Raw genomic sequence first — 20902 nt, forward strand, 5'->3', positions numbered from 1 at the left:
AAACAAAAAATTATTGTGTAATATATATATTTGAAACATTTTGAAGTAAATTGAATAAACAGTTTTTAAGTATATAAAGACCATAGGAATAGCAGAAGGGTTTTATTAATAAACAGGTGGGCAAATGTGTTTAGTGGAACAGATTTGTATTAAGAAAAGAGATTGGCTTGCTTTGAGCACTTTTGAAGAAAATGTACTTTTGTGTATTAGTTGAACATCAATATCAAGAAAACAACGAATCCTACTGTATCAATTCACCAAAACTAACTAGATCTGTCTACAATTTGAATGACTGTACTATACTCACACATTATTACGTCTCCTGGTGTAAATTAAGTTATAGCTAAACATTCGTCGAATGACGGATTACTTACATCATAAAGTGATGCTAATCCCCAAAGTCAAGAAAAGAAGTCATGGAATACAATAGAGGTAAAATCCTATGTTAAAAGAAACAATTACATTTACATTTAACCCCAAAGAGTTGGTAAATTTAGGAAAGGGGATATCAAAAAAAATATAACAGTATGTGACCTGAAACGCTACTGATAAGAAATAATTGAGAGAAATCAATTTTATATGAGATTGTACCGATGTAAATGATAACAGTTGTTTTACGTAGATCTTTTGTAATGGTTTGGAGAGATACAAATTAATTATAATTGATTGCATGCTTATAATATTCTCACATTGTGTACGATTCTCGTATTCTTTAACAAACATAGTCCCCATGTTGACGACATAGAACTTATCACCCGTTGTTTATCTAGAGTTATACATGACGAATGTCATAACTGAAGCAAAAGGCGTTTACTCTTTCGAAATACATGGTCTTATTCACTTTGTACTTTTGTAGAAGTGTCTTCAAGGGAATGCTTTTTTATTGTAGTGTTTTTATTATATATATATATATATTTGATTTTAGTTAAAGTTATGGTTCGATTTCACGTCATTTTTTATTGACACCGTTTTGTAACTTTATTACCGAGAAGTAATACATGTCTAGATTACCCTAGTCAAAACCTTAAATGGCCAACTTTATCATTGGTTATTAGGTAATTTATCATGGAAAGGGAGACATTCCAACGTACAGCACCGGGGTGATAGAGTGTAGTTATATATCTCAGTAATGAAACAGGCAAGGTATGCTATCATATGGTATCTTGATAATGTAATATGCTTACAAATGTTATCGCAACTGACCTGGATATGATAAAAAGACAGAACTCAATATCGTCCCTCGTATGGCTTACGTCAAACAATATAAATAGCTTCCCCTTTTCTATAGCATTTATACATGTAGTTAGTAATTCAGGAAAATTGTACAATTTGTATATAATGTATATGTTATGAAATTTAAGCGATGGTCTTACGGTGCAGAACATATTGCAATTTAAAATCAAAACCACATTTTCTGTGATAACAAGTTTTGTTGACTGTCTTTTTATAAATATAATTAAAAAATGTTTGTAAATCAGTATATTGTTTGGTTTAGGATGGATATATGTATTTTCTATGACTAACAGGATAACAGATTTTTTTTCCAAACTCATTAACATATGTCAAATTGAAATATACACTTATTTTTATCACATTTGAGAACTAAACAATATTCAATCATTACATATATATTTTCATTTTGATATTGTTCATAAAGTGTAAATAGGAAGAAAATGGATAACTGCAAATTATGAAAGAAAACATATTAACGATAGATAAGGGACATTTTATCATTAATAATATCATTATCAGATCATTATAGATACATTTCAATTATATCGGTAATATTGCCTTTTGTAGGAAATTATAATATTGTGTTTAAATCTATTGACCTAATCATCAATACCCTAAACCAACCCTAATCCAGCCATAATCCGACTTTAACCCATCCGTAAGCCAACCTTTACCTAACCCTTACCGGACCCTAACCAAATATTTACCCAACCTTAACCCAACTTTAACTCAACCTAACCCAACCGTAGCCCCACCTTAACACAAACCTAACCGTAGCCCTAACACAACCGCAAGTAAGCCTTAACCCAATCCAACTTTCATCAATTCTTATCCTAACCCTAACGTAACATTAACCCAACCTTATCCTAACCCTAACGTAGCATTAACCCAACCTTATCCTAACCCTAACGTAACATTAACCCAACCTTATCCTAACCCTAACGTAACATTAACCCAACCTTATCCTAACCCTAACGTAACATTAACCCGACCTTATCCTAACCCTAACGTAACATTAACCCAACCTTATCCTAACCCTAACGTAACATTAACCCAACCGTATCCAAACCTTAACGTAACATTAACCCAACCTTATCCTAACCCTAGCGTAACATTAACCCAACCTTATCCTAACCCTAACGTAACATTAACCCAACCTTATCCTAACCCTAACGTAACATTAACCCAACCTTATCCAAACCTTAACTAAAGACTAACCAAGTCCGTATACAATCATTACCTGAATGTAACCAAATCCTAAACCGGTCCTAACGCAACCTTTACAACCTTAACCCAACTTCAATCCGATCATTACTCAATTCTAAAAATACTCCTAACCCAATCCTTACCCATTCCTAATCCAACCGAAATCCAATCCTACCCAAGCTTACCCAACCTGAACCCGATCCTATCCGATTCCTAGCCTACATACTTACAGAAAATGTTTTCAATCAATATCTGATAAAACAGTATTTACATGCGTTCTATTTACCTTAACTTGAATACAGAATGCATGCATTCATCATTCAAGGCCAGGTAACTCGATACTTTTTATCACAGATAACATCGAGTCAGTCAATGTAAGGCAATGTCATTGCCAGATTACAAACACATTTCTTTTCATCATCCTCTAGAATTTAGGAAATCATGTATGGTCGTTAGAGATGAAGGTTTTGTTTTGTTTAAAAGGTAATCTTACAACCTCCCTGTTGTATCCCCTTTACTTTTTAACTTTAACATGTATATATGCTAGATGTTTTACATGGACATTTTCTTAATATATTATGTTTTTGATATTTTATTTTTACTTTTTATGTTATACATCTCTGTTATTATGCATTGAGGTAAATTAAGGTGAAAAAAACATATACACGTACTTGCATATAGCAAAACTCCGGCCTCACGTACAGAGTGGCACGCATAGCGCTGAATTATTTATAAGTAAACTTGCGATATCCGTCCTGGTGCAGTTTATGGTACTTGTATGTTGAGTATTAACTCATCCTGTGTTAAGGCCGCTTCAATGATCAGACTATTTCTATTTACAGAGTTTACTCTCTTCACTTTCAATGCAGTATTTATAATGGGATTTTTAAAGTTAAAAACTTAAAAGAAATTACTTCAATACTCAAAACACGATATCATAAACTAGCAGGTAATTGTTTACAGTGTTGTCGTTCCATCTGACTGATTTCTGTTTATAGCTTTCGTGGAATTCTAGACTCGATGTTGACCTTCCTTGTTGAGAATACTGAGTTTATGTACAAGTTGAAATCCAGTTGTATATATATGTCAATGGCCATGCTTTATTGAAAACTGATTACATGTGAATCTGAATAGCCAAATATTTTGTGTTTATGTGGCCGGTAGGCACACTGGTCTTTCATTTAGACGGTTTGGTTTCGATTCCCCGAAAGGACAGGAAAAGGTATGAGGGTCACCTGCCAAACTATTTCGCGTTTTCTCCGGGTACTCCGGTTTCCCTCCACAGTAAGACCCCTTTGCGCACTTCGGTCCGAGCTTAGAAGCGTGATTAATATAAGTTAGTATAACATTATGTTGTAAAATAATTAAAGTTTACATTTTGCATTTGAACAGGTTATCATGTGCAGTCTATTAATTTATTGTTGGCTGTGATGTAAGCATGATTTTATACGCGTCCTTGTTTGTTGCTGTTTCAAATACCTGTGAATAATATTGATAATGATAAAAACAAAAACAAAAAATAAAAAACGATGCATGGTATCAAGCCAATTGATTAAAAAATCACTACCTGATCTACCTAGCAGGAAACATTCCCTGGCAAGCAATTATGGGGACTAAGGACTTGTAAACTATAGTGTACGAGTTGACAGACTTATTGTTAGGACGGCCCTGAGTATCTGTTAGTGCTATGTACTTGCTTTTACATGTTATAAGACGGTGCGGTGCTTTATAACATGCAGAGTCACATGTATTATGGTATAGCGTGCAAGTTGACACTCATGTGTTATTGAGCTACATGACGGAACTGTACACCAGTCGCTCTGTATTTGTGCAGCCAAATGTGCAAACACATTCAGTCACAATATACATACCAACTACAGTCAATTTCTCCGAAACGTTTATAGCTAGCCGTTGCAGTTCTGAGAACAGGAGGAGATAAATCAATGTGGATAACCTGCCTTGACTTGTCACGTAAACAGTTGATGTACATCTGTATGTGTATATACATATACCTTAATCATCTTATTGATTTTAACTTTTCTTAAATTAAACTGACCGATCAATGAATTCGACCATCGCGTAATTATATTTTTTATCAGACAAAGGGGGGATATTAAGGCATGTCCTGCATTAAATATACCCACTACAGCTACTCCTCACCGCACATAACATACATATACATGTACGTGTACATCTTAACAAATCCCAGATGTCAATTTCACCTTGCTAATTATTGATTATTACTTCAAAAGATACGCATCTGACATGGTTTACATTATAAACAGCCTCCAGGACTTTCGAGAGTGACGTTAGATTATTATTATCATTTGTTGCTTTGATTGATATATACGCAGAGAAAGTGAGGGAGATAAGGTCCTAAACTCACTTGCAGATCGCATAATGGAGCTTGATTATTCAATATATAAACGGAACCAGTCCAGTGAAGCTACAAATGAACTGAATGACAGATCGGAGGAGGAGTTTCCTCGTACTTGTGTTGATGAGTCGGAGGAGTCAACTCGTCATTTTGTAGAACAGATGAGGAACCCAAATACTGTGAGAAAAACTGTATCGGACTTGAACAAATTTTCTTCATGGTTGAAATTTAATAAAAATATGTTGAGTTGAACTGTTGGTGTTGACGTAATTACTTTCAGTATTGATGTATATGATAAACAGAATAAAACATGGTAAAATCCATATCACATGCCGTATCAGCCCTCGACTAATATCAGACCTCGGGCTAAAGCGAGTGTGATATGGATTTTACCATGTAATATTCTCTATATATAAACTGTTTCATATGCTGATATCTATGCATATTAATTGCTATATGCACAGCTATGCATTTATATTACCTGTTTCATATGCTTATATTTATTCATATCAATTAGTATATTAACAAATAAACTATGTATTTATTTAAACGGTTTCATTTGCTGATATGATTTATCTTGTGTGCTTTAGTATTTGCCGATGTGCATTCATAAAAGATTTGTTTTTCCTAATATTAAGTGTTTGAAGAATGTGTTGGAGTCGGCTGTTTTAAAGTTATGTTAACTAGTTATATATGTATTTAGTTTTGTACTTGTTCAACAATGTCTATATTTTTTCGCATTTGGTGGTTTTTGTTTACAGTATAATATGTTAGATCACACAATGTGTGGTATTAAAACTATATATCAATATATAGATTATATTTATATTTATTGACGGGATATTTAAAATTGTTATCCTGTGAATTCCCAGGAGTACAGTCAATCCCTTATTAGATACTTTTAATTCAGTTAAAGTCCTATTTACATTTTGTTCCTGCCTCTAGTAGTCATATTTATTGATGTAATTTGACATAAATTGTACTTTTTGGTATATGCTTGACTGGCTCCGATTGGTGTTTTAGTCATATTAACAAGCATATCATTGAAAATCACAAAACCAACACTAACGAACTATTAAACGAATGATTATATCCAGTCGACAATACAGCAGAGTAGATGATTATTTGTCCAAACGAGTAGGCTCCCTTTGTCTGTATATACATGTTAGGTCCTTGTGTTTTTACGAGATAAATTTTAGTATCACATTTCAATAGATATGTTTGAAATGCTGTTATTTTTCTCACATTTATAAAGGTACCGTCTTCGGTTGCATACCTAAGAAAGCTGCAGTGTGTGATGAAATGTGTAAATAGAGTAAACTGCATCTTTAAAACTAATTGATTTTTCATATTTTCAGTTAAGTTTTATTCTATTTTGATAGAGTGCTACACCGTTTCACAGTTAATGTATATATTTTGGCATCGTTCTTTGCTGAAATCCTTAACTATAATATAGTTATATAACGCCATCGACTCATGGTCCATGGATGAAAATTTATATTGCACCAACCCCCTGACCACAATTATTCTGTTTCTTTTTATATGTCCTGACAATGCGGCCCTGGCATTCCCTTTACTTTAATATACCTATTAAATGTACTATGTTCTACAAGATACAGCACATTATCATATCGATGGTTATGTGATGGACTGATAGTTTTACAGAAATACTCAGTTACATTTCTGGAATAGCCGTTATCTGGTCCTAGCATACCATGTATGATGTTTTGGATTGTCTCAGAAACCACTATTGATACAATAAGATAGACATTAGTACAAGGGATTAGTCAATTGACAACTCAAGGAAGTGTCACCTACAAGAGTTTACACGAAGTACATAAGAGTACAATAAATAAGGATTCGGAGTTACCCGGATAGCTACCACTCAGGTTGAGTAAACTCTTACACACCCTAAATTGTTTACTTACCGTTGCCAAGCAACTTCGGACTAGGCCCCGTTTTTTTGGAAAACATTACAGAATTTTAAGCTTTTTTCCTGAAATGTAATAAGTCTTTCCTTATTTAAAGGAATTTTCCTTAAGTGCAGTAACTTTTATGAATATCGGGCTGCATAAACAAATTAATAATTAATAAGATGATAAATTAAAACCCGAACTCGATCAATCCGAAAAGTTAAGACCCGTGGTCAGAGGTTACTCAGTCCGAGTTGTGACAAAAACAACAAGGATAACAACTAAGAATACCGACAAAATATTAATTTAATTTTGTAACTTTAATAAATCATGGTGCCCTACACTGGGAATCGTGGGAAATTTATTGATGAGCTCATACTACACCAAGTCTAAATGTTATAACGGAAACAATGCACACAAAAAGACTTATTGCAAACCAAACATATCATTGTATATATATATATGTTCGAATCAACATTTCTTTCTATGAGAAGTCTGATTTGTACTTATCAAAAACAACCGCACTATCTTAGTACTATATAGTGATGTTGCTCATTAGAAGCAATTAAGCATCAATCAAGTATGATATCAGTGACATTAAATAATTCATCAGCGAACGTAATCACGCATAATTATGTTTACTGCCTGCTGACTTCTTATGGTTTTTTGAAGTTTTGTTCTTCTACTAGAAACAACTCAAGACAATCAAACCCGGAAACTGTGTAATATTCCCTGACATACGTTAATGAAGCGTTTATTTACATACAAATAGAACATATTGTTTCTGTTTACAGAAAATGAAACCGATATCCAGGAACTGTCATCACCAGGAGATTTATTGATACCACTACCTATGTGGTCAGACGGAGATGATAAATTCGACGACAACTGCGAGGTTGGACTTGTAGAGTATGAGATTATGGCGTCTATAGACAACACAGAACCTCCTTGTTACCCACACAGTCCGGGGTCAGTGGGGGATATGTCCGACTACAGTTCAGGTTGGTTTAAAGTTCTTTGTCTTAATGACTAGAGGCCAATGGCAATATTGCCTTAGGGAGACATAGTGGGAGACAAAGTGGAAAATAATGTATGTAGAATAAGATAGGCCTAAAACATAGCCACGTGCCCGGAGGCATAGTGTCTCGTCCTTGTATCCATGGTAAAGAAGGAAGCTAGGTTTAGTTGATAATATCTCGATTTGAATACGAGTTTTTTTTTAAAGGGTACAGCTGTTGGTTACAAATCACATGTAGTGAAGTCTATACTTGTCGATTTAATGAAAACATGTTCTTCATAGATTGTTTTTCATTTGAAAAGAGAACCGTGGTAAGAACAAAAATTTAGACTCAAAACAAATTCACATGATAAATAGATAAATAATAAAATAAATAAATATATGAACAAGGAAAAAGGAGGGCAATAAACTCTACACATCAGTTACATCGAAAGATAACGTCAATTCTTTTTACCCATTCTGAAATGGATTAAGATATCCTTTCTCTGTATAAACGTCCTGTAACTATCTGCTTGATTAACAGAAAATTAAAAATGTTAAGGAAGGAAGAACCTTTAAATTTGCGTTACTGATATAGTCCGGAAATCTATGCTGCTAGGTATTCAATAATGCCCGCAGGCCATCTAGCGGTAGGTGATAAAATATACCTGTGCGGTCATTTGTTTACATGATTTTCGTCATAGATTAGACTGAAATGTCTATTTATATACAGTGTTTACGTCTACATCCATATTTCATTCACTTAGGAAGATAAAGTTTTGATATTGGAAACATATTGGAAAATGTCAATTCATAACGAATTATTTGGAAATGGCAAAGATACATTGAACAGAATGAAAAATGCGATAAAAAATGGGAATGCTAAAGGTACAATTAACAAGGTACAGGAAAGAGATAATATGAACTTTTATAAAGGAGCTTCGGGAAAATTAATGTACAATAAAAATGCGAAAGAGGAAAAATACTGAAATTGAATTAAAAAAGTCATTAAATGTATATCTATATATTATAAATTTGATTAGTTAAAGATACAATTAACACATAAATTTGCACGTTAAACGTTAAAAATAATTAATTTAAATTCAAGCATAGGTAAAAATAGAAATACTTGTGTTCCAAACTTGAAAAAAATAGCAAACTGTGAAAATGTTGTGCTGCACATATACAGCGGAATTGATCTGTCATATTTAATTAGCTGGATGTAAGATTGTCTTTGGAATGAATTCGTCTTACATGTATGTTCTGCGCGTCTATATACTACTTAAACAGGTTGTCATTTTTGTTAGATCTTTTTTTTTTAATACTATTTCTATTTTTATGAGGCAAACCTCGCCGTGAAAATGTACGTACAGCACGACATAACTTGTAACATTGATTAATACCGTTATCCAGGAAACAGGTAGAGTCGGCCAGGTGTTTTACTGGACGATACGAATATGTCGTCATAAAAGGGGCCTTCGTAGGGGTTTTCTAAATCAACACAAATAATATAACAGTTGCAACATAAGGTTATATTTATTTAGTTTGAATGCACAGTTGATATTTAAGTATCGTATATTTGATTGTATCGCTATGATCTCCGACAAGCTTATCGCTGTTGAGCACTCACCATTATCCATAAACCCCTGAGCGTATTTCGTGACACAAGCAGGAAGTAAAACGACTAAATCACTTGATTACGATAGACAAGGACACTCACAGTCATTCTACTTGCAGACTGCAGTGTGGAACCCGGACTTGAGACGTATACACCACAAACAATGATAGAATTAGAAAAGGTTGATGTTTGCTCACATATGCCTGACACCATCATCCCAAAGGTGAAGACTGAACCCCAGAACCTACCAGATGATTCTGTTTTTAAACCGTATTACTACAGTAATGGTTATGAGGAAAATGACAGCAAACGAGATGTGATGGATTTAGTGGATACATATGACGAGGACGATTCTAATAGCGACAGCTCTGTCAAATCTGTAGACAAACAGAAACGGAAACGGCCTGGCAGAAAGAAAGGACAAAGTGAGTTTTTTTTCTACAACGGTATGCTTAAATATGAGTTATAAAGAAATGCATGTTATTATTTGGAAATGTCGACAATTCTTTTCTCCTTTGATGTTCGTATGTTTCTCCTTGTTTCAGCCTCCAGTGTTTATCATCTGTGGGAATTTATCCGAGACCTTCTTCAGAATCCAGACTATTGTCCAAAGATCATCAAGTGGGAGGATGAAAATGAAGGTATATTCCGAGTCCTCAAATCCACAGAGGTTGCCAAGGAGTGGGGATCAATGAAAAAGAACAAGACAAAAATGACATATGAGAAGTTGAGCAGATCTTTGAGGTAACTTTCGCTTTTGATTTCCTGTAAATAATACATTACTCTTCCTGTAGTTTTACTGTTTAGGTTTTCTTTCACCATTCGTTTAATAAACCACAACTTTACCCTTATTGCTTAATCAAAATACGTTGTTATACGATATGTATACAGCTTAAATAGTGCATTATGTACACAAATGTATGTTTCCTTGTACACGTGTGCTTGTCCACCGTGTAGTTGATACCTTGGTCGGTTATCACGTGATAGTGTTTATCGTTAAACTTCCTGGTCTGTCGTGGAGTGTACTTAAAACCCCACTATTTATATAGCTCATTCTAGAAACATTTGAAAAGGATCTAAATCTAGGAAAAATATTTAATTTTCGTTTTGTGGCAACCACTGCACCTCCATATTTAAATCTTTAAATTGTTAAATGACGCCATGCACACGTTAGGTCGTAATGAATTGTTAACGTCTAGTTTTCATGACAGTAAGTAAAAATACATCTCAATAGTAGTAATAATAAAGGTCTTTCCTGTAGTCTTTAACTTTGTATCTAAAACAGCGCTGTCAAAAATATATATCACCCAAGACGTGATGGTGGATATTAATCAATAAATTGCCGTAATATACATTTTATAATTTGTATTAACATATTAAAGATAACATATAACCATATTTAAATAGTGGTAAATATGGCAACAACATTTACGAAAATGTTACAGCATCAAAAACATATTTACAACAGAGCGACCGTGTTATTTCTGTAAAAACAGCAACATTTGCAAGAGTTGTAAATAAATGACATGTTTCCCATAACACCAGAGCCTTTATGATACCAGATACTAAAACAATTAAAGCAATGTGAGCAGTAACCATAGACATGATGTGATGTGTTCCTTTGATATTTCATTTTAAATTCTAGTTTCACTTTCTTTGTAATTTACAAAGGTAAACGTGTTCGTATATCAAATATGTTCGTTATTGATCGTTGGTATGTTTAGACGTTTTAGAAGTTTTTTGCCGTATCTGTATGTTCAGGATGTATGACAATACCTATATCGTGGTTAGAGACTTTGGATGCATCCTAAAATTGTGAAATTCACGCCGTTTTGCATTGCTATTTTGAACTATGCATAGTTGTGTTTCAGTAGTGTATAAAATGAATTCAATATCTATAGTTTTTTTTATTTCTATTTACCTATTATCGGCTGAGATAATCAGAGCTGCATCAACATAGTAGGTTTGCGTTATTGATATCATGAAATAAAAAACAAACACTAATATAAATATTGTTTAAATGTCCCGCTTCTGTTTCAGGTATTCTCGAAAAGAAGGTTACTTTGACGACATACCAAAAGACAGAGGGTTACCAAAGAAGTTGTGTTTTAAGTTTGGCCCAAAATCTCACGGCTGGAAGCGCAGCACGTGAAAGGGTGCGAGTGAAATTTTACCACAAAAAGGCCGATATCAGTGATGTATAAAAGTCTTTTGTTGTCGAGTTTTATTAAGACACCTTTCCCCCTGTGATACGGTTGGTGTTGTTACATGCTGCAGTGATGAAAAATCTAATAACTGATTACGAATGTGTTCGGACACCTATGTAATATTTGTGTCAATGTCCTGTTCCTGAAGAACATTTGTACCTAAGATCTCGGTATCAACGATCAGTATCAACTTCCGGTGCCTTAGCAACATTTGTACCTTAAGATCTCGGTATCAACGACCAGTATAAATTTCTGGTACCTCAGCAACATTTTACCCAAGATCTTGGTATCGTTGATTGGTATCAATATCCGGTGCCTCAGCAACATTTGAACCTAGATCTCCGAATCAGCGATCACTTTCAAATTCTGGTACCCCAGCAACATTTCTACCTTAGATCTTGGTGTCAGAGATCGGTATCAACTTCCAGTGCCTTAACATTCGTTTTACCTAAGATCTCAGTATCATTCATCACTGCAAAGTATACTGTATGTTTACAACATTTTCGGACGGCATGTTATTCACACTAACAGGAGGAACTTTTCATGATCTCTTGACTGTTGTATATTCCCATGACTAGTGTGGGAGTAAAATGAAGTGAGTGGGAATGAGTTGAAATATGCTTCGTTATTTAACAGGTGGGACAGTAGCTTATTACGAACTACAGTAAAAGCTTAGTCCCATTACCTTCTGGATGAGGGCTGTGGCAGCATTTTTGTGATTTTAGATGGTGCGTCAGTATGATATGGATGTCGTTACATAAGTAGGTATGAATCGGTATGGATGTCTTTTTATTGTTATAACATGTATATCAAAATAAGGAAGAGAGAAATATTGTGTGTTCGAGATTTGAGGGATATACTTGTATATGTGTACTGGGAAACCACCATACATTATCGAACATGAATGCAGAGAAAGCTCTAGGCCACCCCTACATTACAAACTATGAACTATGTACGAGAACCTTGATATAAAGACCAGCAATTGATAAAAGTCTCTGCTCACTTAGGTGGCCTTTATGGACAGGATTGTACTTAATGATTGTTTAACTGTCACTTTTGTTTGACACATTTACCATGTCATGACGTTAACCTGTACATTTTGTATATAGACAATTAAACACTGGAACACAACACTGACGGTATATGGTCTATTACAATGTACAATATCTACAGTGTTGTTGTAAATACTATCTTACTGCAAAAGAATATTAATTCATGTTATTACATACATACTAATAAAAAATGGCAGTTGTTCTATACGGACAGCGGTTCAGTAATTTAATATCTTTAGCAGCTATTTTGTCAGCAATATTTCCGTGTACATGGATCATACGTATTGGCCAACTTTCGGAATCAAAATATCTCTATGAATAATTCTATAATCAATACCGATATTATTTCTCTATTATATCAACTCTCCCTGCCTTGGGACGTAGTAACCCTCGGGCTGGTATATTAGTCACAGGTTGACATTGATAGTACATAGTACTATCTCAAGTCTTGTTTGTTATGTGTTGAAGATATTTTCTGACAATATAATCATATTGATATATCAAACTGTAGGTACATAGTACTTTATACAGTATAGTTTGTAGTTTGTTGTAAATATTGTCCATCACACGGAATATTAATATACTAATAAGTAGTTGTTACAATGCACTTGTTATTAATTGTACTGTCATAATTTCATTCTTACACGTACTATATTTTTATGAAAAAGATTAACGCCTTTTAATCATCAAAATGAGCTCTGTAGATATTATGTTCATCAAAGAAGAATTTTAATAATTAAAGAGCCCTAATATCTTTTAAAGCCAATCAAATGTTTACTGTTTTTTAAATAAAGATAAATCTTATTGGTGATATGTTGTGTTATATATCCTGCCTAACGTTCATTTGATCTACCGTTCTACTTTTGTATGACATATCATTGTACAGGCACGCAAGTATATATCACCTGTAAAATATGACCTTAATTGATATAGTGTGCGACAGGTGCTTCTGCCTTCTACGATTCATTAAGTATTGAAATCCAGACAGAATTTAGGAAAATCTACATTTGTATAAAATGTAAGAATACAGAAGAGGGGCACCACAGCCGCACAGGTCAATAAAGTTATAAAAAAATGGTTATTGGATATTTCTGAAACTTCAAATGGAGGCATGCGCCATAAGCATACAAATGTATAGTAACTTAAGATACGAATTTGATAGTGTACATACCGAAATATCAATATAGAAAATGCATTATACAGCTGTCACCTCTTTCAAAAACATAATAAAGATATGTCATTTCATAACTTATGGATGTGACCATCGTAAATACAAGCACGTGTATTTAGCTTATTTCAGGATTTTAGTTTTAGGATCCCTTTCTCCTGTTATTTCTTCAAAAATGTAAAGAAGTTTTTCCTTTGCATTTATTAGGACAACTCGTGTCGGTACTCTTTTATTACGCATTGTGCAGTGACAATGCTATTTTGGTTTACCTCTTGATAGCCATTTCTATTTAAAGAAATACGTGTCTTTCTACCTCTAGATAACTGTTAATATTAAAGAAATACGCCTGTGTTTATACCTTTAGATAACTGTTAGTATTAAAGAAACACGTGTCTTTCTACCTCTAGATAGCCGTTACTATTTAAAGAAATACACGTTTCTTGTGTCTTAATATCTTTAGATATTCGTTACTATTTAAAGGAATGCGCGTGTCTTTCTACCTCTAGATAACCGTTAGTATTAAAGAAATACGCGTGTCTTTCTACCTCTAGATAACCGTTAGTATTAAAGAAATACGCGTGTCTTTCTACATTTAGATAACCGTTACTATTTAAAGAAATACGCGTGTCTTTCTACCTCTAGATAACCGTTAGTATTAAAGAAATACGCGTGTCTTTCTACCTCTAGATAACCGTTTAGTATTAAAGAAATACGCCGTGTCTTCTACATTTAGATAACCGTTACTATTTAAAGAAATACGCGTGTCTTTTCTACCTCTAGATAACCGTAGTATTTAAAGAGAAATACGCGTGTCTTTCTACCTCTAGATAACCGTTAGTATCTATTAAAGAAATACGCGTGTCTTTTCTACCTCTAGATAACCCTGTTAGTATTAAAGAAATACGCGTGTCTTCTACATTAGATAACCGTTACTATTTAAAGGAATGCGCGTGTCTTTCTACCTCTAGATAACCGTTACTATTTAAAGAAATACGCGTGTCTTTCTACATTTAGATAACCGTTACTATTTAAAGAAATACGCGTGTCTTTCTACCTCTAGATAACCGTTAGTATTAAAGAAATACGCGTGTCTTTCTACCTCTAGATAACCGTTAGTATTAAAGAAATACGCGTGTCTTTCTACCTCTAGATAACCGTTAGTATTAAAGAAATACGCGTGTCTTTCTACCTCTTAGATAACCGTTAGTATTTAAAGAAATACGCGTGTCTTTCTACCTCTAGATAACCGTTAGTATTAAAGAAATACGCGTGTCTTTCTACATTTAGATAACCGTTACTATTTAAAGAAATACGCGTGTCTTTCTACCTCTAGATATCCGTTAGTATTAGAGAAATGCGCGTGTCTTTCTACCTTTAGATAAAGGTTAATACCAAAGAAATACTCGTGTCTTTCTACCTCTAGATATCCGTTAGTATTAGAGAAATGTGGGTATCTTTCTACCTTTAGATAAAGGTTAATATTAAAGAAATACGCGTCTTTCTACCTCTAGATCACCGTTAGTATTAGAGAAGTATATGCGTCTTTCTACCTCTAGAAAACAGTTCTTATTAGAATAATAACCGTTATTATTTAAATAAATGCGGGTGCCTTTCTACCTCTAGATAACCGTTACTATTAGAGAAATGCGGGTGCCTTTCTACCTTTTGATAACCGTTACAGTTAAAGAGAAATGCGGGTGCCTTTCTACCTCTAGATAACCGTTACTTAATACTGTATTATTAACTCATCTAAACATATTAGTGTTTTAACATCAGTTGTGTCGCCTGTAAATAATTGTGACATAGATGATGTTAAAACACCAATATCCAAGTACGTATCTTTAGATTAGGTGATAATACTCCACACAACTGTTTAGTATGAAAGAGAACACTGTATAAGTGATATGTAAAAAAATGTTTGGACTCACTTATTCGATCTTTTCCACACGGCGCTAATGCTCGTAGTTTAGTACATATGATAAATTACTCCTAATTGTTAATGAGGTAAGATCCAAGTCGGTGAACCTATTTATTCATTTTATATATGTTTTTTAACCGAAACCGAAACTTCAATTTTCCATTAATCTTTAAGATAAACATTGAATTACATGTCTGAACATACATTCTGAAACACACATACACAGGAGAAAACATATTCATTGAACCATGTTAAAAGAAAAGAGGGGAATAGCCGAAAAAGACTTGTCACAAATACTTCGAAACATACGTCAAAATTAAACAATACAGTTGTTTCATGACAAATTACCCGCATGTTACAAACTGTCGGCAATTTCCCTGGGAAGCAGTCGAAACTACTCAATTTAGATTTACACAGAGAGTCATGGAACAAAATAAACTATGACAAATAGACGCTTCAGGGAGACCTAGAATAACTACCGGAAGAAAATAACCACGTATTTTATAGTTTGTCAAATACTTTTGTACATCTATTTATACAAAGAAAACCCTACTACAATAACAGCTAGGTGATGTTTGTTGTCTTTCACGAATGAATTAGTAAGAACAGAGGGTCTTTGAATTAAGCCAGCAGCTGATAAATGAAAAAAAAATTCTTTGAATTATGTAATAGGAGGACGTTTAACAATCGTAAATCAGTTGATGACATCATAAAAGTATACAGAAATTGTGAAATATGAACTTGGCAGTTTAAGAGGGTAATTTACAACAGGGTTTTACCAGGAAGTACTTTGCTGCACTAAGATCTGCACGCATACATAACACAGATCGTAACACGCTCGTTTTATACAATACCTGTTAAAAAATGTGTTCTTATCTGATATGGGCATACACCAGGCATGTTTTACCAGATCGATAAGAAAGATATGAGGTTTTCTTCCATTAAGGTTCTAAGAGTTGCGTTAAAATGTATCTTGTGCCAACATAGATATATACATAGATATGCCAGGTTTATCGCCCATGAATAGCAAAGACTATTTAGGACGGCGTACCCTTGTAGTAGCTAGTTGATACTACATAGAACAACATACTGGAGTCAATTGAATTCTATATCCAGAGCAAGAGCAACTAGGGCGAAGTGTCTCAAAAGAGAACAACACAATCACATTTTGTATAATGTAATATCGACCTATAACTAATATATCTAATAGTTTCTTCCCAAAGGACAAAAGCAATATTACATTACATATACATAATATCATATCGACGGATAAATATAGTTTTACTAATAAACGCCAACATGTAATCATTTGCATAGCATTGCTAACATTTGTTGAACGGAGAAACCAAATCAAAACAATTAAATACGTATACATTAACCATATACACTGTTTCGTCCGCCTGAGACTCGTCAATGACATTAGGGGAATCATCCGACTACTTCGTACTTCTGGTACGCGTCAATGATACTAGGGGTATCTGACAGCTATTCTGTCCTTCTAGTACTCGTCAGTGGTGTTAGGGACATCCTACAGCTGTTTGGTCTAGGGGCCGCGGTGGCCGAGTGGTTAAGGTGTGCCGACACTTTATCACTAGCCCTCCCCCTCTGGGTTGCGAGTTCGAAACCTACGTGGGGCAGTTGCCAGGTACTGACCGTAGGCCGGTGGTTTTTCTCCGGGTACTCCGGCTTTCCTCCACCTCCAAAACCTGGCACGTCCTTAAATGGCCCTGGCTGTTAATAGGACGTTAAACAAAAACAAACCAAGCCAAACAATTCTAGGACTTGTCAGTGGTGTTAGGGACATCCTACAGCTGTTTGGTCCTTCTAGTACTCACAAGTGATGTTACGGGCATCATACAGCTGTTTGGTCCTTCTAGTACTCGTCAGTGATGTTATGGACATTACAAAGCTGTATCTTCCTTCTGGTACTCGTCAGTGATGTTGAGGACATTACAAAGCTGTATCTTCCTTCAAGTACTCGTCAGTGATGTTATGGACATTACAAAGCTGTATCTTCCTTCTGGTACTCGTCAGTGATGTTATGGACATTATAAAGCTGTATCTTCCTTCTGGTACTCGTCAGTGATGTTATGGACATTACAAAGCTGTATCTTCCTTCTGGTACTCGTCAGTGATGTTATGGACATTATAAAGCTGTATCTTCCTTCTGGTACTCGTCAGTGATGTTATGGACATTACAAAGCTGTATCTTCTTTCAAGTACTCGTCAGTGATGTTATGGACATTACAAAGCTGTATCTTCCTTCAAGTACTCGTCAGTGATGTTATGGACATTACAAAGCTGTATCTTCCTTCTGGTACTCGTCAGTGATGTTATGGACATTATAAAGCTGTATCTTCCTTCAAGCACTCGTCAGTGATGTTATGGACATTACAAAGCTGTATCTTCCTTATGGTACTCGTCAGTGATGTTATGGACATTACAAAGCTGTATCTTCCTTCTGGTACTCGTCAGTGATGTTATGGACATTACAAAGCTGTATCTTCCTTCAAGTACTCGTCAGTGATGTTATGGACATTACAAAGCTGTATCTTCCTTCAAGTACTCGTCAGTGATGTTATGGACATTACAAAGCTGTATCTTCCTTCTGGTACTCGTCAGTGATGTTATGGACATTACAAAGCTGTATCTTCCTTCTAGGTACTCGTCAGTGATGTTTTTGACAATTATTCAGCCAATTTTTATTCTAGAACTCGTAAATGATGTAATAATTTCCTTGTACATTTGAAGAAAAATTAGAATTTTAACGACTCAATTTTCTCGTAATAACGACTTTTTTTCTCGTAATAACGACTTTTTTCTCGTAATAACGACTTTTTATAATTTTTTCGCCACTTCAAATCTGACCTACCTCGGCTTTCGTAGATATACAATATGTAGATATATTTAAATATATTTCAAAATACAAAATTTCGAACTTGTTTCCTTTTCAGATAGTATGCAACGGTGTAGAAATATTTCGTTTCAAAATACGCTTTTTAGAAAAAAAAATAGTTTCAAAATAGAATTTTTAACATAAAAATTATGCTTTTGAAATATAAATTGTATAACCGTTATAAAACATCGTTTAAATTAACAACCGTCTCTGAAATTTGTTTCAAAGCAGTGGCCAACCTTTAAAAAAATACCACCTCTAGAATATTGATATTGTAAAGAAAATATTACTTCCACACGTACCGAATCCAGGTCCTAAAACCCTGCACTCTAGTACTCTACCAATCTGCACCTAACGTGAAATAGATGTACAGGTGAGAAATGTTCTGTTTAAAATGTTCTGTTTCTCAGATATCGATCGATGATGGTGACGTCACGATTGGTGATGGTAACGTGATCTAAGCTTCAGGGCCAAGTTGTTCAAAATGTGATTGGGCTAATCACATTTTAACATCATTTTTCAAATCCTGATAGAATAATTTCTGGTAGAACTAACTTGACAAAACTTGATGAAATTCTGTAACTCTTTATTCTCTTCCAACTGGCATTGACAACTCACAGGTTTTGCAATAAATGAGAAATGAAATTTTCACTAATCAAGTGATTAAACTAAGCACTTTTGAATAACTGGTAGTTGTAAAATTTCACTGATTTTAACAGATCGTACCTAATGCCATGTAAACCCTTCGCTTAAGTGAATAAGTCCGTGTTCGTCCTTCCACAATATGTTTTAGAAAGAGAATGCAGAATGACACATATGTGTTAACTTCCGACATTTTACGGTTGTTTGTGTAAACAGAAATAAAAGACGGAAGAGAGGAAGATTTCAACAAAATGAGGACCAAAAGAAGACAAATAATGACAAAAGAGTACAAATGATGACAAAAGAGTACAAAATCTGACAAAAAAGTACAAAACATGACAAAAAGAGGACAAAACATGACAAAAAAGTACAAAACATGACAAAAGAGTACAAAACATGACAAAAAGAGTAAAACATGACAAAAAGAGGACAAAACATGACAAAAAGAAGACAAAACATGACAAAAAGAATGACAAAAAGAAGACAAAACATGACAAAAAGAAGACAAAACATGACAAAAGAGGACAAAACATGACAAAAAGAGGACAAATGATGACAAAAAGTGTACAAAACATGACAGGAAAAATCACTACAAAAGGAGGATAAAGTAAGCACAAATGTTGAAAATAAAAACATTACTGAATCAACGTTCTACATAAAAGCGAATTTTTGGCTTAAAAAAAAGTGAAAAAACGCTAATACCCGAGGGTATGCAGTTATGCCGTTTGCGGACACAAGATATTAAACCGTAGCGTAAAAAATGAAAGCAACTCTGTTTTACACTGCTTTTTAACTCTAATATAGCCATTCAAATTCCGTTTTACGGAATCACAAAAAGCATTAAATTGTAATACATAGAAAACTTTTCTATTTTTCAAAAAATCAAATCAATATTCACGATTGTACTTACCGTCTTACAACATAACGTCAATCCTTACCTCCTAAAGTTAGAATGCTATATTGATATAGTCACTTATGTGTGAAAAACGACTAAAAAGGGTGAAAATATAATTTCAACACATAATTTCTTTGTTTATTATTCAAAAATTGATACACAAATTCATAACATCCGTAACCGTGTGTTTTATCCTCACCTACATGTACGGTACAAAAAACAACTAAAAAATCCAAAACTAGCTAAAAATAAAACAATCTAATTCTTTATCATTTTATTATTTCGGAAATACAACGTCTACCTTCCGAGCTGGTACAGTCGCCGCCTGAAGTAGAAATTCTACTAGAATTGTTACAGACCACCTGTCCGACAATCCATGGGAGACGTCGACGTAATCGAACAAAGGGAGACAACCTACACGCAAAAATGAAACATTTCTCGTTGAAAAGCATGACAGGCTATCGATATTTTTCTCTAATGCGAAACACAGGTGAAAAATAGCGGTATATTCTGTCATACAAGTGCAATAAATGTTATATTCAACGAGGGGAAAATAATTTTCAGTTTTTTGAAAAAATAAATAAAAAACGTATGTGTCAAAGAGCATAATCTGTGCCGCCTTATCCTTTTGGCGTTACGCTTAACACCATGACGACGCTACTTTTAATGGCTCAACGCAATGCCAGATTATCTTCATTTGCTCTTATAATTACCTGCTAAGGTTTCGCTTGCATAACTGTTGTGTGATGAGTATTTCATTATATAAACTATATGACGAGA

General features: G+C 34.2%; 1 protein-coding gene across 1 annotated transcript in view; it reads left to right on the top strand.

Moving 5' to 3' along the window:
- LOC117336744 overlaps positions 1-13407 on the top strand; it is a 34823-nt gene extending 21416 nt beyond the window's left edge. Inside the window, exons 4-7 of the mRNA XM_033897364.1 lie at positions 7524-7730; positions 9464-9769; positions 9890-10088; positions 11385-13407. Coding sequence (XP_033753255.1) covers positions 7524-7730; positions 9464-9769; positions 9890-10088; positions 11385-11496 — 824 coding nt within the window. The 3' untranslated portion in view covers positions 11497-13407. The remainder of the gene's footprint in view (positions 1-7523; positions 7731-9463; positions 9770-9889; positions 10089-11384) is intronic.
- The last annotated feature ends 7495 nt before the right edge of the window (positions 13408-20902 follow it).

Source organism: Pecten maximus, chromosome 10 (assembly GCF_902652985.1).
Source record: "Pecten maximus chromosome 10, xPecMax1.1, whole genome shotgun sequence".
Taxonomy (NCBI): domain Eukaryota; kingdom Metazoa; phylum Mollusca; class Bivalvia; order Pectinida; family Pectinidae; genus Pecten; species Pecten maximus.